This window comes from Peromyscus eremicus, chromosome 4 (assembly GCF_949786415.1).
Source record: "Peromyscus eremicus chromosome 4, PerEre_H2_v1, whole genome shotgun sequence".
In the NCBI taxonomy this organism is placed as follows: Eukaryota; Metazoa; Chordata; class Mammalia; order Rodentia; family Cricetidae; genus Peromyscus; species Peromyscus eremicus.
In genome coordinates, this window is record NC_081419.1 from 77,402,890 (window position 1) to 77,429,788 (window position 26,899).

Consider the following 26,899-nt stretch of genomic DNA (forward strand, 5'->3'; position numbering starts at 1 on the left):
GACACACTGTTTGCTTTGATTCTCAAGCACGTAAACTCTGGATTGCTGGGGCAGAAAATGATCTTTTGTCAGTATTTGTACCTAGTCAGCCGGAGCGAGGAGAACACCCATCAGCCAGGGTTTGCCAGCCTCCGCCTCTGTACCGGTGGCTTCTTAGACTCATCTTTTTCAAAGTGGAAGTCCTCTTCCATTCTAGCTGATCCGTTAACCATTCTCAACAAAAGTCTTACCTGTGCAGCACAATGCAGAAGCAACATTGTTTAAAAAGAAAAAAGCCCAGATGAGTGTGGTGGTGAACACCCGAAATCCCAGCCCTCAGGAGGCAGACAGAGGCAGGAGGATGGTTGAAGCCAAGCAGGTCCACACAGTGAGTTCCGGGCTATCCAGTGTTACATAGCAAGGCCCTGTCTCAAAACTAAACAAATTAAAACACAACACAATGCAATTCTACTTAAAACTGCAGAAAATGTATGATAATTCTCTTCACTTATCTACTTCCGGAATCATCTTCCACTCTCAGAGGCAACACTGCCAATGTTTTTTTTTCCCCCTTTCCTCTCTAGAATTTCTTTCCATGTATACAACTGTTCATATACACATACAGATTTCAATCTCCATGTAAAGTGCATCTTGTATACTTTCCTATGCCAGCTCACTGGTGATCTTTTTAAGGGGTCCTTAGTCTTTGCTTAACCAGCATATATAGAATATATTCAACCATCCATACCCCATCTTTACTTTATCCCCCAGTTTTTACCACAGAAGTATTTCTTCAAAGACTAGACACTTTAGGAACACATACATTTCTCTAAAATTGTAAGGAGAGTATTTTTGTATACCAGTCACATACTTTATGCTTTGACAGAAACTCTGAAAACTCTCCAGCTCCTGTACCTGTTTGGACTTCCACATTAAACATCTGTATTTTTGCTCATAATAGATATTCTCATCTGTGTGTATACACTCGTGTATCTGTGTGTTGTATGCACTTGTTAGTGTAGGTGTGTGCACACATGCATGTACATGTATGTGCCTGTGGGTGAAGGCCAGAGGTAGACCAGATATCTCTCCTCCATTTCCCTCCTCCTTTGTTTTTTGAGGCAGGGTCTCTCACTGAACTTGAAGCTCATCAGCTCAGTGAGGCTGGCTGGCCAATGAGCTTCAGTCATCTGCTGATTCTCCCCATACCAGTGTTGGAGTTACAGATGCATGCCACCACGCTCAGGTTTTCAGTCTGGGGAGCCAAATTTGGGCATGCACTTAATCTGCTAAAACATCCCCCCAGCCCTGACATTACCACCCTTTTCTCTTCTTCTCTTTGTGCATGTGCAATTATGTGTGTGGTGTTTGTGCGTGCATGGTGTGTATGTGTGGTGCACGCATATGACTGTGTGAGTGTATGGGTCCATGCAGACATTACTCCCTCTATCTCTCTCTACCTTATGGCCTTGAGACAGAGTCTCTCGGGGAAGTAGCAGTTCACTGAGTTAATTAAAGTTGGATAGTCAGCAACCTCTCTGGATCTGTCTGTCCCTGCCCCCACCAATGTGGGAGTTACAGGTACCACAGCCAGACCAAGCTTTTGGAATGGGTGCTAGGGATTCAAACTCAGGTCCTCATGCTTACATATCAAGCTTTCTTACCCACTCCCACTTTTCCCATTTCCCCATCTCCCATTATCAGCCTTTGAAATGTTTTGTCAACAGAATGTACAAAGGTTGATGATTGCACTTGCTTGGTCCTGAGTTCTAAAGTGACAGAAGTTTCTGCATGTTGTTTGTGTTGCTCTGCATTGGTGGATTTTTCAGTGTCATTTCAAACATTAATAGGACTATTCTAGAAGTGCCTCTCCTCCAGGGCTGGCATGCAGATAGTAGTCAAGCATACTTTCGTTTATTGGGGTGGGTTGGTAGTTAATGGTCAACTTGTCAATGAAATCCCCCATCCCAAGGCTCATCTCTGTGCCCCCTTGTCTACTTCAAGTCTCAGTATCTCTAGTCTATCTGTGGCCTGGGCTTATAGATCTCCTCTGAACAGCTATTGAGGGCTAATGTTTAGCAATTTAGAGGACCTGCAAGACCTTGTTCTAGAACGAGCCCAAACTCTGTCCAGATAATTTGGCAACCTGATGTTATTTCAATTCAAAATTATTCCCACAATCCCCTCTCCCTTTCTCTACCAGATACTCAGTATGCATCTCCCCTAATGGTTTCTAGCTTCAAAGACGTTCACTGTAGCCTTCTACTCACTGGTTGCTTGAACTGCTGTCTTCTGTGTTTGCTAATGTTCTAGAATTGTGCTTATATAATTTCCTTCTGACCCTAGGTGACACACTATAATTCTAGAAGGCACAGGAACACTGACCCTTATGTCACTTGTTCTGTAAGAGTCCAGAGTGCCACCTCAGAGTTGGTGGTGTTTTCTAGGAGGTCCAAGCATTCCTTTGAACCGAGTTTTATGTCGTCTCTTTCAGTCAATGACTGTTCAATTCAGAGATGGCCGTGGAGGAGAAAAAGAGGATGGGCAGTGCTGAGGGTGGCTTGCAGCACACACTTACCTAATAACATAACCTCCCTAACAGATTCCCGCCTCCCCCGGGGTGGATAAGGAAACAGGCTCTTGGGGGTTACAGTGATTTACTGAAGACTGTATAGCTAGCTGAGCAGTTTCATGTCTCATTCTATTGAAGTCTAAACTTTGTCCACTTCCTTCAGAAAAGCAGACCTGGAGCTTGGCTCTTTCCAAGGGTGTCAGGTGCACCAAAGGCCAGACTGTGGCCAGTGCTTTGATCTCTGTGCCAAGGATGCTCTGTCCCGGCCCTGCTGTGCCCAGATGGACCAGGAGGGGGGTCTTTGTGACTGGACTTTTGGACTCCCTTATGTCATTTTTTTTCTCATTTGCTGTGGCTTGGCACTGAGCTGGGGTATTTTCCAAACGAGCAGGTCACATGTGACATGTGCCTGGCGTGAGCTGGGTCCTGTGGTTCCTTCTCTCTGCTTGGAGAAATGACACGTGAGCCGAGAGCTCTCATCAATGTGAGTGTCCACAATAGCAGATATCACCAAACTTAAAAGCCTACCCAGACAGTCTGAGAAAATGGTGTTATGGTTATGTAACATTTTGGATGGTTGAGAGATGGCTAACCCCCAAGAAGATGTGCCGTTGAATATATTCATGATAATTTCCTCTGAACTTTTAATCATAATATTACAAAGTAATAGACTTGAATGGTAAAATGTTAGAAGCATGTGAAAGTTTAGGTAGTGATTGGTGAGACCCTTTCCTCATGTGCAATACTCCTGGAGTTATCCCTGGGAGCCACAACTATCAACTGAACTATGATTGTCCCAGAAATATTGGTTATAATCTTTGTATGTACAATAAAATATATTTATGCATACCCATAATCTATTTCTTTTGAATCTATCCAGACAGACAGACAGATAGACGGCCTCCTGGCCAGCTATCCATCCCTCTTTGTGTTTAAAAATATGCAAAAGTGCTTGAATTTAATCTCTTGTTGGGGTTGTGTCAGGACCAATACTCTCCTAACAGAGGGCCTTGTGAGTTTGAGGGATACCCATCTGAGACCCAGACTTCATTATCAAGTTCTTCAGCTAGGGAAGGAGTATATAGATCCATACACTAAAGATGTCTCTGATGGCTTTTTTTACATATACTACACTGTTCATCTCCTGGATGCTGTCTTCTTCAAAGTAACATAGAAGAAGATACCCTTTGGCAAGGATAGTTCCATCTGGGTGCCATTCATGAAACCTGGGCTTCAGGAAGTCTGCCCTAACTCATTCCTTACCACAGAAAAGTGTCAATTTTCAGTGTTGATCTCCTTGGGGAAACAGCCTGATTACATATGATGACTTGCTGGATAACCGAACTCTCTACCAGAGGCAGTCAACTTTGTCCCCAACAGTTTTTTTTTCCAGTTAAGTGGCAAGAGTAAAGGGCTGAAAGACATCTGACCACATTGTTTATTATACCTTTCTCCAAATTGCCCCATGAAAAGCCAATATGCTGCTGGGGAGAGTAGTTCTGTGTTTGTGAAAGGCTCCCTCTTCAAAGGCATGAAAATAACCTGTTGTATCTGTCCCTGATCTTAGCTAGCTCTTCCAGAGAGCTCTGGACACTGACCCCTTTGGTAGGTTACGGAGAGCTCAGGACTGTAGCTGGAAGTTTTCCTGTGTCCTGCCTGGCCCTCAGTCATGACAAATCTCTTTTACCCACTGATCCCACAGCTGCTCGGACTCAAATAAACACACACAGGCTTATATTATTTTTAAAACTATGGCCATGGCAGGCTTCTTGCTAGTTAGCTTTTATATATTAAATTAACCCATTTCTATAAATCTGTGTACTTTGCCATGTGGCTTGTGGCTTACTAGTATCTTTACATCTTGCTTCTCCTGGCAGCGGCTAGCAGTGTGTCCTCTGCCTTTCCTTTTTCTTCCTGTCTATCTGTTTGGATTTTCTGACTGTCTCTAAACTGTCTTGCCATAGGCCAAACAGCTTTATTTATCAACCAATCAGAGCAACATATATTCACAGCATACAGAAAGACATTCTCGTCACGGGATGCTGGCTCATTTGGCAGGTTCCAAAGAGCTCTGAACACTGGCCCCTTTGGTAGGTTCTGTGCCTCACTAGCTTTGACTTTTAACAGTTAAGTCTTAGTGGGAGAAACAATTGAATAATTACATTTCTCTCAAAGAATTGTTTTACTTTAGTTGTGGCAGATGTCTAGCCTGACCTGGCTTAAATGAAGGAGACTACTGTAGGTTATTAGCTGATGATTCTAGAGGTAACTTCAGACTCCATTAGGTCCAGAGGCTAAATCTTATCATCAGAGCCTTCTCTGTCTTCAAATACAAGCAGGTGGCTTCCATATGGGCCTCTAGATGTTCTGAAAGATCTGTTTTTGCATTTTAGCAGCTCAGAATCCTCATAAAACAAGAGCTTCTCATCCCTACTATTTATGTTTAAAAAAAAGTTTAAGGACTGAATCTAGCTGGATTAATTTGATCTCAGTCTCTATCTGTACTAGCTAGTTTTATGTTAGCTTGACACAAGCTAGAGTCATCAGGGAAGAGGGAGCCTCTGTTGAGAAAATGCCTCCATAAGAAAATTAAGGCATTTTCCTAATTAGTGATTAATGGGGGCAATGGAGGAGGGGTTAATCCATTGTGGGTGGTGCAATCTCTGGGCTGGTGGTCCTGGGTTCTATAGGAAAGCAGGCTGAGCAAGCCATGGAAGCAAACCAGTAAGCAGCACCGCTCCATGACCTCTGCATCAGCTCTTGCCTCCAGATTCCCACCGAGTGAGTTCCTGCTCTCACTGCCTTGGATGATGAACTGTGATATGGTGTGTGAGTGAAATAAGCCCTTTCCTTCCCAAGTTAATTGGTCATTGTGTTTCATCACAGCAATAGTAACCCTAGCTAAGGCATTACCTATGCATCTTTGTGGTCATGAAGGGAACATCCTGATGTACCCAGACTGAGATGGACAGAAGCTCAGCTCCTCACAAGCCACAGGACAGGAGTTGAAGAAGGAGGGTCAAGAAGCTAGAAAGAAAGGAGCAGCATCAGGCCCTAGACAGGCCAAAGCAATAGGTTTGTCATGTGAAGTCAAAGTATTTTTCTGTAAAGGGTCAATTAGTACATATTTTAATATTTCTGTTTCAACTACCCACAATTATGCTCATGGAATAAAAAACATCCATAGGCACTAGGTAAACACTGGTCTTGGTTGTGTTTTCATAAAACCTTGTTTATGGAAACAATCACTGGGCTGGGATTTTTCCCATGACTGCAGTTTACTGATCCTTGGTCTATGAGGTGCATAGAATCTTTTTCTCCCGTATATCTGGAAACCTCAGCAAATCACATCCAGCATGTAAGAAGCATTCAATGGATGCTGGCTGTCAACATTATTTATGCAATAAGTCAGGACGACAACAAAATGACTTTGGTGGTAATTCCACTAGTACTAACTGAACAACTAGACATAATTGTGGGTTGTATGTCAGTGATGTATGGTAGGATGCTTCTTTATTGGTGCTTCCTCTCCATAAACACATACAGAACCGAAAGTCAGTGCCCGGGTAGGCTACACAGACACTGCAGTTGTAGCTGAGCCCTAAGAGCTGGGGGGATGGCTCAACGTGGTAAGAGTGCTTACTGTGCAAACATGAGCACCCAAGATCAGATCCCCAGTATCCACGTGTCTGTCCGTAAGCACAGCACAGGGCAAGAGGGCAGACGGAAAGATCACTAGAGATCACTAAGCAACCAGCTTAGCGGAACAAAAATGATGAGATCCAGATTCAGTGAGAGACCTTGTCTCAAGAAAATCAAGTGAAGAGAGACAGAGAAGATGCTCGATATCCCTCCTTGGCTTGCACATGACCATATACAGGCATGCACCCCAACCTCACCCCCGAAAAATAGATGAGCCCAAGGCTCAGATAAAAAGTGTCACATGCACAAGTTCACATAACAAGCTGGAGGTGGCCTTGGGGTATGTGTCTGTTTCCTCTAGCCCTTTTGCAATCTTGAGGGGCTCCACCTTCCAGGCATCTGGGATGCATAGTATATTTCAGGACCCAAGTGTACACAGATGGATGGATAGTCTTTGATGTCTGGGAATGTGACAGTGTTGGGAAGAGCCTTGGCGTGTCCTCAAGCTAGTGCAAAGAGCTGATTTGGGGTTGGCGGGTGTTACATGACTCAGGGGAACTCCTTGCTGCTAATATGACTCAGATGTTGGTCTCACGCAAAGATATGAGATGCCCCTCAATGCATTTGAAAACAGGACTGAATGGACGCTTGATCACTGTCTCGCTGATTACCCAGTTTGCTTCTGTTTGAATTGGCTCAGCAGGCAGGAACTGCCTGAACTGCTAGTTTTCAGATTGGGTGCATGCTGGTGTGAGGATTCCCCTCAAGTCCCCCATGGCCAGAGAGGGGCCTGTGGGAACTTTTGTGTGCCCCAAGATTTACTCATCAAATTCTCAACAACTCTGGAAAACTCTCCCTGGGTTTTGGTTAAGCAGATGCTCTGCAGTGATTACAGCGCCGGAGAGCCCTTGTGCTCTTCCATCCCCCTGTCTCTCTGTCCTCACTGTCATCACTGAGATCCACTTACAAACTCCAGCACAAAGAGGGATCTTCATGAATCAAGAAAGCAAGCTCTAGAATCTTCTGATCCCCAAGTGCCATAGAGAACTAGGTAGCATTGGAGATTTGGTTTGCCAGTCTTCTAAACCAGGGGCTAAACAGTTAGCTAAACAGCTAACGTTTCCATGCTGAGCCATGAATTTGCAATTCCTGCCCAGGTGATCAGAAGGTTTAAATATAGGATCAGAGGATGGAGGAGGGTTTGAGTTGGCTACCCGACTACTTGAAAACAGTATCAACACCTGAGCTTTTGAAGTTGGAGAAATAAGTTTCTCCTTGGTTCTGCTGTAGGTGATTTTAGGCAAGTTAAGTGTTATTAGCTTCTTCTTCATAAGTTGAGGATAATAATAGTGTAACACATCCCTACCCTGCCAGCCCACAGAGCTGCTGTTCTGAGGATGAAGCAGAATCTAGTCACTGTCTCCCAAAGCTCTTAGTTGTTGATAGCATCTTCGGTACCTCTTAACCTGCCGAGTGGGAACATCTATTCATGAGAGAAAAATAATAATGTACAGTATGTTTTAAAAGTCTATAAGAAAGATTTTTTAAATGCTTTCCCCAAAGAGAAATGACAAGTATTTCAGGAGATAGGTATGTTTCACTCAATCTACACATTGTACAACGTGTTCACATATTCAAATATCACATGGTAATTTGTATAATTCTTATGTGCTTATGTATCTTGTTAGAAATAAATTTAAATAAAAGATCACATGTTAACGAGCTGATCTATCTGGGTCTCTCTCAAAGAGATCTGTGCTGAGAGCATCAAGAAATCTGTCATCAGCATCTTTGAGGAAGGGCTGACGGGACCGGATGGGATTTTCCTTTGCATGGCTGTAGAATGAATGCCGGGACTAAGTTATGAGTTGTCATCCTTTCTCCGAAACATGATGTCCCGATCATTCAGAGGCAAATAGCACTTTCAAACCCATCCTCTGAACGTTGCTCTTAGCAAGGGTTAAGCTGAACGTCATGCTTGGTCCAAGCTCTTCAGCATCACCTGAGAACCAAAGGTGAGGGATGATTTCAGGTCAGAGTAGCCCTAGAGCCTCTGGCTCAGTCCTGGTGACCTCACCTAACTGTACTAGCTGTGCAAACACAGTTGTTATGCCTGGGTTTAAAGCACTTGCCCTGAAGCCCCCTAAGTGGCTATCATCTTGGGAAGCAGACGCATTGCTTTCCATAAGTTTTGTGGATGTTTATGGTGAATTAACAGCTGTGAGGTTGAGATTGCGTGTATTAGTAAGACCAGAGAATGAGAAGCTTGCTTGAGATCAGTAAAATAAAACAAAGCAATTCTTCCCTACACACGCACGCACGCACACACACGCACAAAGGGATAATGGAGGTCAGGTCTGTGATCCAGGAACTAAAGCAATATCTGCAAATATTATTCTCACCTTGAAGTTTGAGGTTCTTGTAGCCACCATACTACAGTGAAGAGAATTGGGCTTAGCTGGAGACAGAGCAGAGCTGTGATTCCCAGCTCTACCCTTTCTCGGCTACTTGACAAAGAGCAAGTTAGTAAACCCTGCTTCCTCTTCAATGAGATGACTAACAGCCATTCTTCACAGTGTACAAACCGACTGTCTTAAGAGATGCTGCAAACTCCTGCTGTCAAGACAGCCCTTGTAGGCTGTGGGTCCAGCCCACAGTCTGCAGCACCAACACCACTGTAGACTTGTGAAGAAAAGGCTGATATCATGGCTGGGTGTCTTAGCACACACTGAGTCATTACTCTAGAGAGATCTAATTTTGAACTGTTGATAATGAGGAGATAGGCAGAGAAGAGGATGAAGGACCCTCTATTTCCTATGATGGGCCAGTCACATGTTGGTCTTTCTGCGTTGCCCTGAAGGTGAGATCACTTTCGTTTTTACGTTTGTCCCCAGGGAAGCTACTCAGAGTTATAAATTATGTGACATCCGTGGTACAATCAAGAGAATTCACTGTTATAACTTTTGTCCCCTGTTGAATACATAATCACTTTGTGTGCAGGAATTTTGTTTAAGCATGCAGAGGATGGTCTCATTCATACAGTGATAGAACTCAATTCATACAATGATAGAAAGAGGCCCTAACTTCAGAGGAGGCAGGCAGGAGTCAATTTATCTTTTGTTAGGAAAACAGCACAGGGTGCTTGTTGCTAAATGTTAATTGACATTTATCAAGGCAATGGGGACTGGTGAGGACTGTGGTAGTGGACTCTTTTTTTGTTTTGTTTTGTTTTTTGAGACAGAGTTTCTCTGTGAGTTTTGGTGCCTGTCCTGGATCTCGTTCTGTATGCCAGGCTGGCCTTGAACTCACAGAGATCTGCCTGGCTCTGCCTCCCGAGTGCTGGGCTTAAAGGCATGTGCCACCACTGCCCAGTGGTAGTGGACTCTTAAGGATATTTGCTTCTTATTTCTAACTTATAGCTACCACTCAGGAGTGTGTTACAGATTAGTTCTATTTTCCATATTTTAAGAGGTAAAAATCAGATTTTTGAAATGAAATCTGCCTCTGTGTGTTGTTAATTCAAATATAAAAGCAACAGCCTTGGGCCTGTCAGGTAAGCCAATGATTCAAGGCAAAACCTTTGCCAAACTGCAAGTTAAGGTTTATAGGTTGAGCAGGAGCAAAACTTTCTTCCAGAACACTTAAAATGAAAGGCCTTTAACCTGGTTGCTCAGGAGTCAAGTGTTGATGATCCAGTGGCCAACATGGCAACCCTTTACCACTTCCAGACAAAGGTTTATGATTTGTTTGCACAATGAAATAAGGAAAGAACCAAAGTGCTCCAAATGAAACCTTACCATATAAGTTTTCTGGGTAGTGTACGATGTAACCCTCTTCTTTTTCTGTCCATAAAGATGGTATTAGTCTCTTACTAATGGACAGCAGAGTTGGGTCTGTTCTCAAATAAGAAACAAAAGACTCAGTGAGTGCTGAATGGAGCCTCAGACAGATTGGGAGAGTGTGGGTGGAGGAAGAAGGAAAGAATGTGCAGGGCACAAGAAGCCTGACATTTCTGTCTTAACTCAACTCTGTATTTGAGTCCAGAGGTCTCCTTTCAAGAAACACTGCAGACCTCATCTAATGCCATTACTGTGTTTTGTCTTAATGTTTAATTCAATCTTCTAGTTTTACTCAGCACCCAATAGATGGCTGTCACTGTGCATGCAATAATATAGAGGATTCAACAAAGACAGATGTGATCTTAGTTTGGGTGTCATAATTTAAGAACCAACCAGGTAAGCCATTGACTCATGAAGAAAGCTTGCCACACTTCAAATAGAAGGTTTTATAAATTGAGCAGGAGAAAACCTTTCCTCCAGGACACTTGGAATGAAAACCTTCTAACTGGGATGCTTAGGTCAAGTGTTGATGATCCAGTGGCCAATATGGTAGGTTCTTTTTTCTTTTCTTTTTTTTTTTAACCACTTCTAGGGCTGTTGGTGTGTGGTTCTTTTAGAATAACTTTAGAGTGTGCATACAAAGTGGTGCTGTGGCCTCCTGTTACACTTAAAAGCCCTTGTTGCCTTTGGCAACATCCTAAGATGCTACTGGGACTCCTGTTGTACTTGTAGACCAAGGGGCTTCAGACATCTTTTCTGAGGCTTTCTTTGTGTCATTCTAAAACAATAATCAGAAGAGGAACCTCTTACTCCATGCTTGACAGTGGAAGATCATCCCTTCCCTTGCTTCCTTCCACAGGTATCTCCCAGATCCTGCAGACATAGATCACTCTAACGCCCCCAAATCATTACTCCCTCAAACAATTGTAACCATGCACCTCATACCTAATACTGATTTCATATCCATGGATTCAGCCAGCCATGGGTCAAAAATATTTTAAGTAAATTATGCCCGTAGTGAATATGTACAGACCTCACCCCTCTGCTTGTCATTGTTTCTCAGCCTCACAGAATCACAAGTCACAGCACATTCACATTAGCGTCATGCATGATTCAGGGGAAGATGTGTAGGTTTCCATGTAAATACTAGGCAATTTTATATAATGGACTCTGGTATCTACAAATTTTGCTCTCTCCGGGAGTCCCAGAATCCATCCATAGATACCCAGGACTTGGGCTAGTACTTACACTTATTCCATTGAGTTTGTAGTATGGTAGGGCAGGCATGAAGCAAGCCATACGACAGGGATGAATTGCACAATATAAGATTGAAGAGGCATGAGAAGTAGATTGGGGGCTTGGGAAAGAACCACTCCAAGTAAAACTTGAAAGAGTCTATGAGAACTCTGTTCTAGGTGAGAACTACCTCCTCAAACTCCATGAACTGCCTCTGCCTACTAAAAAAGTGGAAATTGGAGCCCGTGAGACAGTTGAATGGCTAAAAGTTCTTGCTTCCATGCCTGACAACTTTGATTTCTGGGTCCAACATGGTGACAGGAAGAAACTGATTCCCATGTTGCTCTTTGACCTCTGCACGGGTGCTGTGACACATGCATGTGCACCGACATCCCCACCCTACCCTTGTGTTTGTACACACACACACACACACACACACACACACCTTAAAATTTTTAAGTGGAGATGGGAATGGATAAAGATGGAAGGTGTACTCTACTGCGTTAACATGGAGCACCATGAACCAAGCTGTCTCCTCAGGCTCTGGGTGTGAGAAATAACCTTTTCCTCTATAGAAAGAACTCTCTTGGTAGTGCCTCATTTACGGAAACATTAGCGTATCAAATTAGTTGAGAACTGAGCATGTAGGCAGTAAGCTGAATTGACTGGTGGAATCAGTAAGAACTGAACCAATCAATAGCCACCAATTTAATAGCTTATAAGAAAGATACAGTAAGAAACGACACCAATTCTCTGGGAAGAGTGAAATGCTTGCTTGGGTGGTGGAAGCTATTTAGAAGCCGCCTATTTATCAGCCTTTTAAACAGTCACTGGCACTAAGAGGAAGGGGTAGTTTCAATCTGTGTTCATCCAGGATGACATTTGCTCAAAGAGGAAAGTAAAAAAAATACTGACCTAGAAGGTTTCTGCTGGCATCTCAGTAAGGGATGCTGAGAAGTCACGGTTTGGTGGACATACTGCCTCTCTGAAGAGATTTCTAGAAGAATGGGATGAGTGGGTATTGACAGGGAACTCTCTGTGTCTATCACCCCACCTCTCATGCTTCTTGCAAACAGCAAATAAGATAAGGTAGAAGCGCTTTCAGGTCTGACACTATGTTAGCTTCCTGAAGCTGTAACAAGTTACACAGGGCGGGGCAGCTGGACCAAAGCTACCGGTAGATAAAGAAGATAAAGTAGATAAAGAAGATGGCTGTGCACTGACCTGGCCCTCCCTGCTAGCCGCTGGTGTTTCTAATACAGATAGTCCTTGCTTCTTGTAGGATAGGACTTTACTGCTTTCCATTTCTTCTTCTCCCACTTCTCTCCCTTTCTCAGACTTCTGGACCACTATGTTTCTCAAAACTGAGTATCACACAGAACTTGTGACTAGATTATATTTTCTATCTATCTATCTATTTATCTATCTATCTATCTATCCATCCGTCCAACATATAGTTATTAAACATACTATTTTTCCAGCAATCATGCCCCTGTGGGGAGAAAGCTAATATATAAGAGAGTCTTATTCCAGCATTTATCTTCTCATGGGGAAAACAAGCCGCAAACTGTGAGAGAGGCCTTGAAAGCACAGGTGATATAGTACCCTGCAGAGGGAGGACCTAAAACTCGAACTTGAGAGTCAGTGAATGCCTTTGGATGAAAGCATGCCTACGTTTGAAGGTGAAGTAGATACTAGCTTAAGAAGGATGAGCTGGACGGAGCAATGACAAAGGTATTTCAGCCAGAGCAGACTGCTGAAAGTCACATGGCCTTTGTTCATGTGGAAATGGGGCCAAGTACCCTGTGGCTCAGGACATGCCCTGTGGGCTCCCTACTTGGTTGGAGCTGTGTGAAGTTTTTAGATATATTCTCATGTTCCATGAACCAGAGGGGTGTAACAATTACTCTGGAAGTATGCCTTTGGGGACTGGGCTGACCAGCATGCTTCCAGGCCATGGCATCATCTTTATTTTTAGAAGTGATTCCCAATTTGGAATGGTCAAACATTCAACCCAACCCTCACCAGACTGTAGAAACTTAACTGTGCCTTGGTGAGTAAGTCTTTATGGAAATAGCAGATGTGTGAAGTCAAGATAATCTTAAGTGTCTCTCCTGAAGAGGAGTTCCAAAAAGTATAGAGGTTTCATTGGTGTGCTGGCTTGTTTTATGCCAACTTGACACAAGATAGGGTCGTTTGAGAAAAAGGACTCTGAACTGAGAAAGTCACATCGATAGGATTGGCCTGTATGCAGGTCTGTAGGGCGGTTTCTTTTGATAGTTGATGTGAGAGACCCCGATTACTATGGGTGATGCCACCCTGGCAGGTGGTCCTGGATGATGTAAGAAAGCAGGCTGAGCACCATAGGGAACAAGCCAGTGAGCAGCATTTTCCCCATGGTCTCTACATCAGTTCCTGCCTCCAGGTTCTTGCTGGAGTTCCTGCTCTGACTTCCTTCAGTGATGGACTGCTTACCTGAAAGTGTAAATGAAATGAACCCTTTCCTTCCCATGTTGCTTTAGGTCACAGTTTATCACTGAAAAAGAAAGCTGATGTTTCTCAGGAGGTTGTCTGGTTGTTCCACTTTAAAGACTGTGGGAACTTCTTGGGCCCCACTTATTTGGTTAAAAAGAAATCAGAAGCATCACTTTCTAGCCAAGTGGGCTTACTAAAACTCAAATGTGGCTAAATTGTAACGGTTTTCTTGAATCATTGGAGGCATTTAAGTGAAAGGAAAGAAACTAAATCCAGTGTCCACTCTGTATCTCTTTTGATGCCTTTCTAAGTATTATCTCCCAGAAAGCCTTAGCCTACTGACTTGGGACCACTTAAGATGGGCTCTAGCCAGCCTCCTACCTCCCAGATACTCAGGCAACTTAGAGGAAGTGCTCCCCTGGTGGAGTCTGGAGTAACTCATGCTCAGCGGGACCTTTCCAGAAAGCCTGTCTCTGGCTTGGTGAATGGGCACAGGGGCTGGAGAAGGGTCAGAAAAGGGGACTGGAGGAGACTTTGGCGTCTGTAGCCCTTTAGGTGGTATGTGCAGGGTCTGTGAAGACACCACAACTGTCAGAGAGAGACTTCTTGGCCAGAGCATCTCCCACCATGTCTCTTAGCCGAGCCTCATAGGATGAAGCAAGCACAGAGGGACTTGCATGCTGTCAAAAATACCAGCCTATCTTAGAGTTCATGGTGCTTTCCAGCAAGGATGGAGTGTCCTTTGGGGAACCAGGGAAATCTTGGCTGGTAGACAGTGTTAGCTGTTCTCACTGCCACACAGTATATGGTACTCAGATGAAGTACCACTAGCAGAAACACAAAGGGGAAAGCCCCCAGCAAACATAATTTTTGTTCTTAAGTGCTGGCCTCCCAGGAGAGTGATTTGGAGATGTCTGTGCCCCACTGTGTCTCCCCAGGCCCTCAGGCCTGGCATTGGACTTGGGCAGTGGAGGGCAGATGGAGGGTGCATTGTAGCCTCACAACCTCCAGGCAAAACGTGCCAGCAGATTCCAGCTTCTGGGGGAACATTCTCCTGCCACCTCATTGAGAGAGTGAGGGAGGAAGAAAAAGAATTGGTGCCACGTGAGGCGACACGAGACTGTGCGGCAGGAAGTAGGAATCCGACACCACATCTAATAAGCCCGTTATTAGAGGCTCTTGGCAGAGCGAGGAAAATGGAGCGCTAATGAAAAGCAGGGACAGAGAGAACGTAGCATGGCTCCATTGTGCATTCCCTGTGAGTCATGGAGCACAGTTTGCAGGATAAGCTGGATTTGCCCTTGAAACAGGACTTGCGTGCATATGTGTGAGAAGGAGCTGGGTAACAATTGCAAAATTCACAGCTGTTTAAATAATACAGTGGAGAAGCTAAGGTTGAAAGAAACTGTAAGCTCACTGTAAAGATTTAGTTTTTCTCCACCCCCAGCTTTCTTGTCACATGGCCTTACTTTGTTGGGCATGGAGGCCATGGGAGAGGTCTGGCTGAGCCGGCCTCCAATGTTCAAAAATGATTGCCAGCTCCTTCATCCAGGATGTACCCAAGTAGGAACAGAAGCGACTAACAGTCTCTGTGGCTGCAGCTCAGGGGTTGGGGTGGGAATGGTGAAGAACACTTGGCACTGAGGGGTTTGTGTACCCCAATTCCCTGCCTTAGTGTTTGAACTCTTTATTGCCCTGATTTCTTTGCGCAGTGAGTGGACATTAACAAGAAGATGAGCACACACACTTCAAGTGACTGTGTTGATCCAGGGGAACTACATAGATCAGGTTTTGCCTTTTCTGTTCGTTGCCCTGGAAGCAAACCCTTACACTATTGAGACCTTCGGCCTTCTGTCTGTCCATCCTTCTAGTAGCCATATATCTCAGTAGGGGTTGGGACAGGCATCGAAACTCTGCACTTTCATGATGGTAACAGACCCCGGCACTACTTCTTTGGTATTCACCTGAATCAGTGACCATGCTAAAATCTAACATGTAGACATAAGGATTTTCACCTGGTGGGAGTTTTAAATTCTAGGGCAGCTCTCCAGGTGGCTGTATTGTATTTATTCTACTTACGTGCTAAGCTGGGAACGAACTTCAGAATTCATTCAAAGAGACTCATTCCTCCAGGCTGGTGTTCACATGTGCCCTAATAATGACACCAGCCCTGACCACTTGACATAAAATCATGTCTTTACTTCTGCTCAGTGCCATCACCATCTGGTCCTTCCCCCACGACGTGTCCACACCATGAGAACAAGAGCTTTCTGGTCTGGCTTTATTTTATTTGCTGCACCGTTCTCAGTAGCTCTTCCAGAGTGGGACTACCCTGCGATCCCAGAAAAATTCAAGGACTAAAGGCAAGAATAGCGAGAGCGTGCTGAAACAATGTGTTTCCGACGTCTGTAGAAAGGCTTCCTTCCTAGAAGAAAGAGGGCATCTTTTCGTTTCCCAATTTGTTAGAGCAAGTGCTCGTGTGGAAGGTCACAGGCTTGCTCTCTCACGGCTCACAGACTGGTAAAGGATGCAGGAATTTAAGATCCAGGTCAGGAATCAGCCCCTCCAAGACCTTTTCTGAACACCCCTTATGCCTTCCCAACCTGGATTAGTGCAGTCCTTGTGATTCCCAGTAGCAACCCACGTGGGGCTTTATCAGAGCACAGACGTAAAGCAGATAATTACAGTCCAGCCCACTTCCTCCCCCTTTCTAGGCAAAGGCACTCACCACTGAACATAGTGTCAGAAGCATGATGAATAGTCAATGAATCCATGCATGTTACTTGGTATTGCTGCTGTTTGCTAAGTAGCCAGCATATGCATATTTTCTAAAGGTATGTAGGCTCAGAAGCAGCTCTGCACAATGGTATATAACAATTGTTGGTATTAATATTTCATGTTAATATTCTAGAATCTTCTCCTTTATAGGCTCCCCTTATGGTCTGAGAAATGCAACAGTTGGCTGCAGAATTTTTGCAGATAGTTTTGGGGGGAGCTCCCTGCATCCCTGACTGCAACTGAGGCTCTAATTTACTTTAAAAACTATTTTGCGTGTTGGCAAGATGGCTCAGTGAGTAAAAAGGCTTGTCGTTCAAGCCCAGCAAGCTGAAATTTACCCCCAGAACCCATGGTGGAAGGCGAGAACTGCCCCATGATAGGTGTTCTCTGGCTTCCCCACGAGTGCCATGATGCCCCTCCCCCAGTAATAATAACAACAATAACAATAATTAGATAAATAAAGTTATATGTTAAAACTTGTCTTCCACGTGCCTGGAACATCTGCTTAATTCTAAGGAAGCCAGTCGGAGACCTTCTAAGTGAGCACTTGTGGACTCTTGACATCTTGAAGCTGCCACTTTGATGTGGCTGTTTTGATTCAGGGCTTCTGGGACATTTTTGTCACAGCCGAAAAAGCAAACTATTAAGCAAGCGGCACCAATTTTGTATAGCAAAGACATGTGTGCAACAGACACAGAGCCTCTTCTCAGGGGCCGGGTGCAGATGAACCTAATGTCTGGGTGTTTCCGCTTCGCCGTGGCTGTTTTGATGCCGAACGCTTCATGACGCCATGTGGAACTTGCCAGACTGTTTGCTTTCAGTACTTGTTTTGATAGAGAGAGTGGACCTGATTCTAATTTCCATGGCATCAGGGTACAATCAAAGCAGAAGGCAAGAGGGTTGATGGTCTCGAGGGAGGGGTTGCCAGAGTTTGGGGAGGAACTGGTTAAGAGAGTGTGCTCACTATCTCAGAACACGTGCGGCCTCCATCCCTCATTGGCCATTCTCTAAGGTTTGAGCTTCATTTTACTTTACAGTTCTGTCTGGAGAATTGTTTAAAAATGGAAATAGAGCCCAAATGTTCACCAAGAACTATGGTCTGTCTGTGTTAAAGAGGTCATTCTGATCCTTTTGTCCTGCTTGCTGCGGGAAGCACCTTCTACCTGTTTCCACTTGGCAGTGAAGGAAGTGGTCCTGGTTGCTCACTGACCCTGGTGAACACAGGGGGCCAGCCATACTGCTCTCTGTTTGTGGGTGGTCAGAGTGACCCTACGTGCCCACACGTGGCAGGAAGTCAGAGGTTGCCTGAAACAGCAATGTAGGAAGTAGAATATAGGGGCCACTAAGAAGCTTTTGGGTTTTGGATACTTACTCTCCTCTGCCAGGCTATGAAGTCCTATTCCTGATTTGGGGGGCATTTTGGTAGCAAACACATTAAACAGCTTGTTATGAAAAATGAGCCATTGTGCTTGGGCCAAAGTTTCAGCTCTGAGCTAAATTCTCAGCATCTTGTTGGATGCTGGGCAGCTGGATAGAGCCTTTCACTTACTGGCTTCTTTGCCAAGAGCCTGAGGAGTCCTGTCTCTTCCTCCTGCCCTCTGGAGAAAGAAACTGCCCACGGCAGGCACCACGTATTTTGTTGAACATTTGTGTGTGTGTGTGTGTGTGTGTGTGTGTGTGTGTGTGTGTGTGTTGTCCAGGTGGAGGGTGCACATGTGTGTACACATGTCTGCATGTGGAGGTAAAAGATCATTCTCCAGGTACCATCAGCCTTTCTTTTCTGAAGCAAGGCCTCTCCTTTAGTCTGGAGCTCACTAATAGGCTAGACTGTCTAGCCCACAAGCCCCAGGGATCTACCTGCCTGTGCCTCCCAAGCCCTGGCATTACAAATGAACACCACCACAACCAGATTTTTAATGCAAGTTCTAGGGATGTATACCCATGTCTCCCTGCTGGCAGGGCAAGCGTTTTACTGACTGAGCCATTTCTCCAGTCCCCCTTCATTGAATTTTCATGAAGGAGTATCAGAGCCTTCCTTCCCCATATTATAATCTGGGGATTATAATGTAATCTGGCTCCTCCCACATTAGAGATCTTTAGAGCCCTGTCCAGTGCCTCCGGTTAGAAAGAGAGGCACACCCTGAACACTAGCTAGCAAGTGCTAGAGTGAGGACTAGACTCCCGAAGCCCCCACTCTCCCCATTAGCGTCCTGCTCCTGGCAAGCCATCCCTCTGCAGGCAGACATCACTTCCATGAAGGTTTGTCTAGTCTAGTAAGAGGACCGGAGCAAGGGTAATGCCCTACTTCTTTGTCATGCTGTCTGTCGATGATGTCTCCTTCCAGGTGTTACAGCCTTTTCGTCTGTTTTGTTTTCATCCACCAAATGATGGCGTTTGTAAACAGAAGCTACCAAACATGTCCTCAGTCTATCAAAGTGAAGACGTGCACGCTTGGTTCTAAAAATCTTACTGGCCTAGGAAGTGCTGCAGCAGGGAGGGGGCAGCAAGGTTCTCACTTCCCCTTCAGGGGTTCTACTGGGCACCCACGATCGCTGGTGTTCACTTGGGGCGGGTCATCTGGAAAATGGCTGAGCTGCATCCAAAGATGGTAGTGGTCGAAACGCGGCCTGCAGCCATACTGCCTTGACCATGAGTGGCCTTGACTCATGGGCAGTTTAGCAGAGCTCTGATTATACAAGTGACATTTCAAAACCGCAACTGACTGAACTTTCTTTTAGCTGTGTACAGTGGTTTTTCCGGAAACAGAGGGAAGGCCCGAGTTACCTGCAGGTGTGGCTTTCACCTGTGTAGGATGTGGAAGATTTGAACTCGGGGGCATTCTAGTTTTGATGTAATTCAGGCCACAACTTTTCTGAAAAAAACCCCCTCTCCCACCATTAAGAGAATGAAAAAGCTCACATTTTAGAACTTGACATATCTGGATTCGAAACTTAATGTCCTATAGATTTTAAAGCCTATCCCCTTAAAACAGAGTAGAGACACCCCCTTCCCAGACTCAGCATGGGCGTGACTCTTGGGAAACCCTACTAGTTTTCATGGTCCTTCCCTTTCTTATCCAGGGTAATGGGGGGTGAAAGTGTCCATGTGCCCCCATTACTCGTTTTTTGTCCCCCATTTTGCCCACAGGAGACCCCTTTTGCCCCAGCCCAGGGAGTCACTAATCACGCGCTTCGTTTCTGTTGCAGTGCCAACAACATGCCCAAGCAGGTGGAAGTGCGCATGCACGACAGCCACCTCGGCTCTGAGGAGCCGAAGCACCGAAACCTGGGTCTGCGCATGTGCGACAAGCTGGGGAAGAACCTCCTGCTCTCACTGACGGTGTTTGGTAGGTGCCCGAGGGCTCTCCACCCCTTTCTCCCGAGGGCTCTCCACCCCTTTCTCCCATGCTCTCCTTATTTGTGGGGGAGCTATCCTCCCAGAGAGTGCTCCCTCAGGAAAGGAAGCCCCGTGTCCCATCGAGGCCCTATTAGGCACTGCTGCCTCAGTGGCAAAATCTACCCCTAAACCAACTCTAGCTGTCTGCTCTGCTCTGCAGTCTGTGGTTCTCCATGACGTGTGTGTGTGTGTGTGTGTGTGTGTGTGTGTGTGTGTGTGTGTGTGTGTGTGTATTTCCTGTGAGTGTGAACATGCAGGTTCCCGGCCACACTTGTGGAGATGATGTTCTGAGCTGTTGGGAGAGAGGCCAAGGAATCTGCAATGCTGCAGACCTTCTGGTGATCTCGGAGCAGGCAGGCAGTAGACCACATTTAGAGAAATGCTTACATCAAGATAAGGACAACAGGCCCAGAAAACCTCACTAAAAGGGACCACAAGTCAGGCCTTTGCCAGAAGCACCATTGACTTCGATTAAAGTTGAAGCAGGGAGTATGGAAGAGGCTCCTTCCGATGCTCAGATACGTTCTGAGTCACCTGGGAGGTTTGCCTCCCTGCTTCAGGCCTCATTCTGGTGTGATTCTTTGGTCTGAGCTGTCAACACCATCTCGGTCTTGGGTTTTCTACAGGGTATGTTGAAACACAGAGCAAATGGCAGTTTCTTGTAATGACAGCCACACAGTTTCTCTTCTCAATTCTCTCCTTGTTCTTCGGCTCTCACTTAGGCTACACAGAGAAGCAACTAAAGTTCATCCTCCCACCTCCTCACCATCATTCGCAGCCCCCTCCATCCCCCCCCCCAATCTCCCGTCCCCTGTGCCATCTCAGCTGCCAGTGGGCTAGAATCAAAACTGTGATTGCCTTAGTTCCCTTAGAAACAGGGAACCACAGCCATGGCTGGGTTTTTAAGAACCACCCACTATGTAATCCAATAGCATTCATCGTAAGACTTGAAGATTGACATGTGGAGGAATGCTCTGTCCTTCAGGAAAAGGAAAAGCTCTGTCCTTCAGCTGTATCCCTCACTGCACGCCCCCAGATTCAACTCTATGACCTATGTGACTGGCACCTCCTTGCCCATCACCAAGGGTGCTATGGTCTAGATTGCAGCTTTTGCTTTTGTGGCTTATCTTGGCCACCCATTTTCAACAGTCTAAGGGTTTTTCTGGTGGAATGTAGGAGTCTGTGAAGCAAACAGCATCTCTGCTGGCATTTTTCTCAACTTGGCTCCTCCCAGATTATAGATCACTGGAGCCCTGTCCTATGCCTCTGGCCTCCTGCTAAAAAGGAAGACATACACTGAACACCAGATCACATTGCCAGATCTGGCTGAGAGAAGAGACGATACTGCCTGCTGGGAATGGGTTCTTCTGGGAATTTGTGGTGCTCCGTGCAATCAATATCTCAAAAGATGTTGGAGTCATGTCTTTATTTTTTCCCTGTGGAGTGTTGAAAATGTTCTCTGGGTTCCCGTAGTGTTAGAATAGTTGGAGCTGTTACAGAAAGGTATCTTGCTAGTTGTCAAAATCAGTTTCCCTATGTAATGTCTTAATTTTGTAATATTCATAGTCCATTTGGCAGACACATGAGAAAGATGATAATCGGTGATAGGAATCCTTTGAGCTGTCCATTTGACTAGGGCAAAAACTGAATTCAGATTTTCTCTTCCGCTTCTTCAACAGGTGTCATCCTGGGGGCAGTATGTGGCGGGTTGCTTCGCTTGGCGTCTCCCATCCACCCTGATGTGGTCATGTTGATAGCCTTCCCGGGGGACATACTCATGAGGATGCTGAAGATGCTCATCCTCCCTCTCATCATCTCCAGTTTAATCACAGGTGAGAGCTCCTTGCTGGTACCTGCCCAAAGTGCAGCGTAGCCCTACCCTGGCTTTTGGGTTCAAAGTAGAATTTCTATTTGGCTGAGACAGTTGATATGACTGCATCATTGCATTTCTGAGCTTTGTCCTGTCTCTAAGATATGCATCATTGGTCCTAAAATAGAAAAAATAGCATCTCTCATTCACTCGGCCTTTCCTTCTAATAGCCAGAGATATAAAGGAACAGCTATATATTAAAAGTGATGGTATCTTGTCATTTCATTTTTAGTATGTTAAAAATATGTTTTATTCAGAAACTGATATAGGAATTGAAAAAGTACACTGCCTTTATTATTTACTTGAGTATATGGGAAGATATGAATTGAAAAGAGATTAAATGCTAGGCATAAAAGCTGAGGGTTTTTAAAAGAATTATATCCTTAATATGTGATAACATGCTTTCTTATTATATTTTTGGCTAAAAGAATTAATTATTTGAGTTTTTCCTATGTTTGAACTTATATTGATAATTTTTTTCTTACCAGACAATATTATTGAAACAGGGTATGATGTATTGCTTAGTGACTACTTCGGAGTTAAGAGTTGAGTACTTTGGAGTTAAGAGTTGAGTTGCCAAGGTGGTTCATAGCTAGGTGCCAAAGAGCCAGGTGACCCTGAGAGCTGTCCTCTGCACCGATCCCCCTTGTGCAAGCAGGGCTCAGTGTCTCCAGCTGACTCAGATGCTGGGCCAGCTGCCCCGCAGCCTCACCAGAAACACTGGGTTTCAGGTTCAAGTGTTCAGGGACCTAGTGAGTCTGCCATCATTAAACCCTGGGTTGAGTGACTCTGTGCTTCTATCCAAACCAGAGAAAATGTCCTCCTGGCCTGTTCAGCAGATCTCATGCAGGCCAGCTGGGAGAGACCTGGCTTCCTTTGCCCAGAATTAGACTTGGGGTTGTAGAGAGAAGTGGGTCATACATGGGTCAGGTTGATTCAGAGAGATTCACATCAACTTCCTCCCCCACATGAAACAAGGCAGATCCCCAGAAAGGGGTTCATTTTCTCTCTTCAGCGAAGGTAGGAACTGAAACCAGGAAGTGGGCACACTGAAGAAACATCTGGAGAAAACCCTCTGGAGGCTGAGGTCTGTATGACTTCACTTGGAGTTTCCTCTCACCTCCCTCAGTTCAGATGCTGCGCACACACGCTGTGGCTGGCAGCTGCTTCTTACACGTGCTCCCTGGTAGCCACATGAGGTTAGACGTGAGGACCACTAGGTTTTAACGCAGAGAGAGGGGAGGACCATGCTGATTCTCCATTTAAGTCTCTAGTAATGTATTCTAAAGACATTTGAACATGACCTTGATGTCCCAGCTTTTGATTCTCCTAAATAAGGACAATAAATAGTAATAGTAACACACAAGAGATACATTGACCTCAGCTAGACCATCACTTCAGAGAAGATAACTTAAGGTCACAAAAACGGAAAAGGCATTATCTTGGAATTAAAAATGGAAAACTCTTCCACGTTATTTTCACATGTGTGATAGTGACTGATGGTATGTAAATCATACAGCCATCTGTAAACTGATCCAGTTGTCACCAACTCTCCCCAGATCTCAAGAATCTCAAAAAATATCTTTAGAAAATAGAAATGTAAAGTGTAGAATTGGTCACATATCTAGTAGGAGGACTGTTAGTTAGTTGACCACTAATGTATCTGAACGATAGGAAACCAAGGGTTGCAGATACATAGAGGTGGGGACGTAGGTAGAAAAGAACAGAACTGATCTTTCTGGATTTCTTCTAAACCCAGGGTTGTCAGGCCTGGACGCTAAAGCCAGCGGCCGCCTAGGCACGAGAGCCATGGTGTATTACATGTCCACGACCATCATTGCCGCTGTGCTGGGGGTCATCCTGGTGTTGGCCATCCACCCCGGCAATCCCAAACTCAAGAAGCAGCTGGGGCCCGGGAAGAAAAACGACGAGGTGTCTAGCCTGGATGCCTTCCTGGATCTCATTAGAAATCTCTTCCCGGAGAACCTGGTGCAAGCCTGTTTCCAGCAGGTAACCCAAGCCCCCCAGTGTCATCCCTGTCCAATCTCCCACCTCATCTGTGATAGCGTAGGGACAGCTTTAACTCCGAATAGCGATTGTCTTAATATTTATTTATCTCTGCCAGGCCCAAGTCTTGTGCGAAGTGCTCTGGGGAAGGATTCTAGGGTTGGAGTCAGATGGCTTCATTTCCAGAATCATTGTGGCCTGCCCCTTAAGGTCTTGTCACTCTGAGACTCACTTTTTCCTGTTTCCCTTTGTTCCTGTCTCTGAGTTACACATAAGCACATTTTTACCAGTCTTGTTCACATTCCTCTAAACTGCTTGATGGTTCTCAATTCTATCTCAAAGCTCTATGCAGTCCATAAAGAAAAAAGATGCTGATTTAATGGGGCCTACAAAATGAGAATCTATAATCCATCCTCAAGATGACACAGGGCACTGAATATAATTTTTTTTTTTTTTGAGACAGGGTTTCTCTGTGTAGTTTTGGTGCCTGTCCTGGAACTCACTCTGTAGACCAGGCTGGCCTCGAACTCACAGAGATCCACCTGGCTCTGCCTCCTGAGTGCTGGGATTAAAGGCGTGCGCCACCACCGCCCATTTGAATATAATTTTTTAATTGTGAAAACAGCATGAATCCATAAACCTAGCCCTGGGGAGGCAGGGACAGGAGGATGCCTGGGGATTTCTGACCAGACAATGTAGCTGACTCTGCAAGTTCCTGGTTCACTGGGAGACCCTGTCTCAAAACACAAGAGAGAGAAAGACCAAGGCAGGTACTGATGTCAACCATTGGCCTCCACGTGCACTTTCACACACATGTGCACACACGCACACACGCACGCATGCACGCATGTACACATGCACGCATATACACACACATGCACTCACAACACATGCACACACAAGCTTATAACTTTTAAAAATAGATAATTCTGCTAAGTGAAACCACTGAGTCACCAGCCAAGGCTCCGCTCACAACCTTGTTTCCTTCCCACAGGGCCAGCTTAGGCTGACACACACCTCAGTCCCCATTAGCTCATGAAAAGACTAAACTTAAGCCCATGTGTCTCCTTCAGCCCTTCTCAGGGAGCCACTGAAGAATGAAGTTATGAGACAGGCAGCTTAGCAGAAGAATCTGGATTTCCAGCCCTCAAAGTGCAGTGCCAACTCCCACTGAGCCCACATTATACCAGGCTGGGATGGATTTTTCTGATTCTCAAATTTATTTTTAAAAAGAAATGATGAATATTTAAAATGAGAGATATACTCATCACCTTGATTTGATAATTATTAGTGTCTGCATGTATGGAAACATCACACACACATATGTATTCATGTATGGAAATATTCCATTATACACCATAAATATGTATAATTAAGTCAATATGGACTTAAGTTAAAGAACATCATTCTAGACAGGGAAAGTAGGATGTAGAGCGACTAGAAGCCAGAGAAAGTAATCGTACTGAGGTCCCCTGTCCGTCTGCTTGCTAGACTCACCTAGGAGGATGAAGTTGCTTGCTTTGGAGTGGTAGATATAAGTGGCTGCTGTGGCAGGAATCTTAGAGAGTCTTACTAATAAAAATCAAACCCGGGGCCAGTTACTGGGGTGAAATGTTGGATGGTCAGAGAGACAGAACAAGCCACAGCTAACCTCACCTGGCCAACTTCTTAGCTGATCTTGTTTCCTCAGACTGGAAGCCTCTGTGTCCTCATATCCGAATGACTCTCAGCTGAACTGTGCTGCTAGAAGCCTGAAAGCTTAACCAGCCAAATGCTTCTAGTTTCTGGTCCTCACACCTTATATACCTTTCTGCTTTCTGCCATCACTCCCTGGGATTAAAGGCTCCTTTCTGGGATTAAAGGCGTGTGTCACCATGCCTGGCCATTTCCAATGTGGCCTTGAACTCACAGAGATCCAGAGGATTTCTGTCTCTGGAATGCTAGGATTAAAGGTGTGAGTGCCACCATTTTCTAGCCTTTGTATCTAGTGGCTGTTCTGTCTCTGACCCCAGATAAGTTTATTAGGGTGCACAATATTTTGGGGAACACAATACCACCATAGGCTGCCGAGTCCATTTTGAACATTTCAAAATGTGTGTTTTGGACCTATAGATCCTGGGAAATTAGCTAAGAAAAAACAGATGGGAGGGCATGAAATATCCAACAGATCTAATCTACTTCCTGTGCCTGGTCACATCTCAGACACCTTCATTTCAGCCTGGAAAACAAGACCAGAAGCTCCAGGACTCAGTTACTGCTCTGATCTTGTTGGACTCAGTTTCTGTAGTGTTGGCCATATTCACATTTGGGGTCTTCCCTGGATGATGATGGTCTTTACCCCATGGCAAAGGGTGCTGTCTGGACCCTAGGGGATAGAAGACTATATCAGGACCTTTTCTTTCCCTGCCTGACCCTACCTCTTCCTATGACAACTTAGCTTTGGTTCTCCCAGCTAAGACCAGGATCAAGATCCCTTTGAGTTGGGGCAGTATGAGGAATAACAGTGTACAGTCTTCTACCTTGCCGTGAGAATGGGTGTAGATCTTCACCCTGACCCCAAGGGCCTTGACCAGAGGGTACCATTCTTACCGAGTAACACAGCATTGACAGAGATGGAGGAGGAAGGGGTGTTACCAGAGTCCTTTCTGGGTCCCTGTGGCCTGGCAGGGAGTGTTTTAAAATTGCCTGTCTTGGGTGACGGGGGATTCCTGGACAGAATTAGAAACAGATGTAAAGAGGAAGTAGAACTGTTCCTAGATTGGAGGCAGCCTTCGGTCATTCCGGCTTGCTTGAGTCAGACCCTGTATGTGTAAAAGCAAGGAGGCCTCCTACCTGTTGTTTAGGGCTGGCTGAGAGGACATACCCTTCCACATGTTTCCTGTAACATGTAGGCAGGCAGCACTCAGCTCAAGCAGTTACTGGTGGGTTCAGGTCAAATTCACATTCTTATTCTAAGAAAGATTGAGTCAGGGAAATGGCTGGTTTTCTGTTGAAAAATAACCAGTGTGACAGCGATGGGTATAGACAAAGCTATAAGATGGCAGCTGAAGGTGAGAGGCTGGTAGGAAGGAAGGTGTGTAGGTGAATTAGGAGACATTTGTGAGT

At 45.1% G+C, this 26,899-nt stretch overlaps 1 protein-coding gene across 2 annotated transcripts in view; it reads left to right on the forward strand.

Moving 5' to 3' along the window:
- Slc1a2 (solute carrier family 1 member 2) overlaps nt 1-26,899 on the forward strand; it is a 123,777-nt gene that overhangs the window by 57,449 nt on the left and 39,429 nt on the right. For both annotated transcript variants that reach the window (XM_059261008.1, XM_059261007.1), the window contains exons 2-4: nt 19,728-19,867; nt 21,597-21,749; nt 23,547-23,797. In XM_059261008.1, coding sequence (XP_059116991.1) covers nt 19,728-19,867; nt 21,597-21,749; nt 23,547-23,797 — 544 coding nt within the window. The remainder of the gene's footprint in view (nt 1-19,727; nt 19,868-21,596; nt 21,750-23,546; nt 23,798-26,899) is intronic.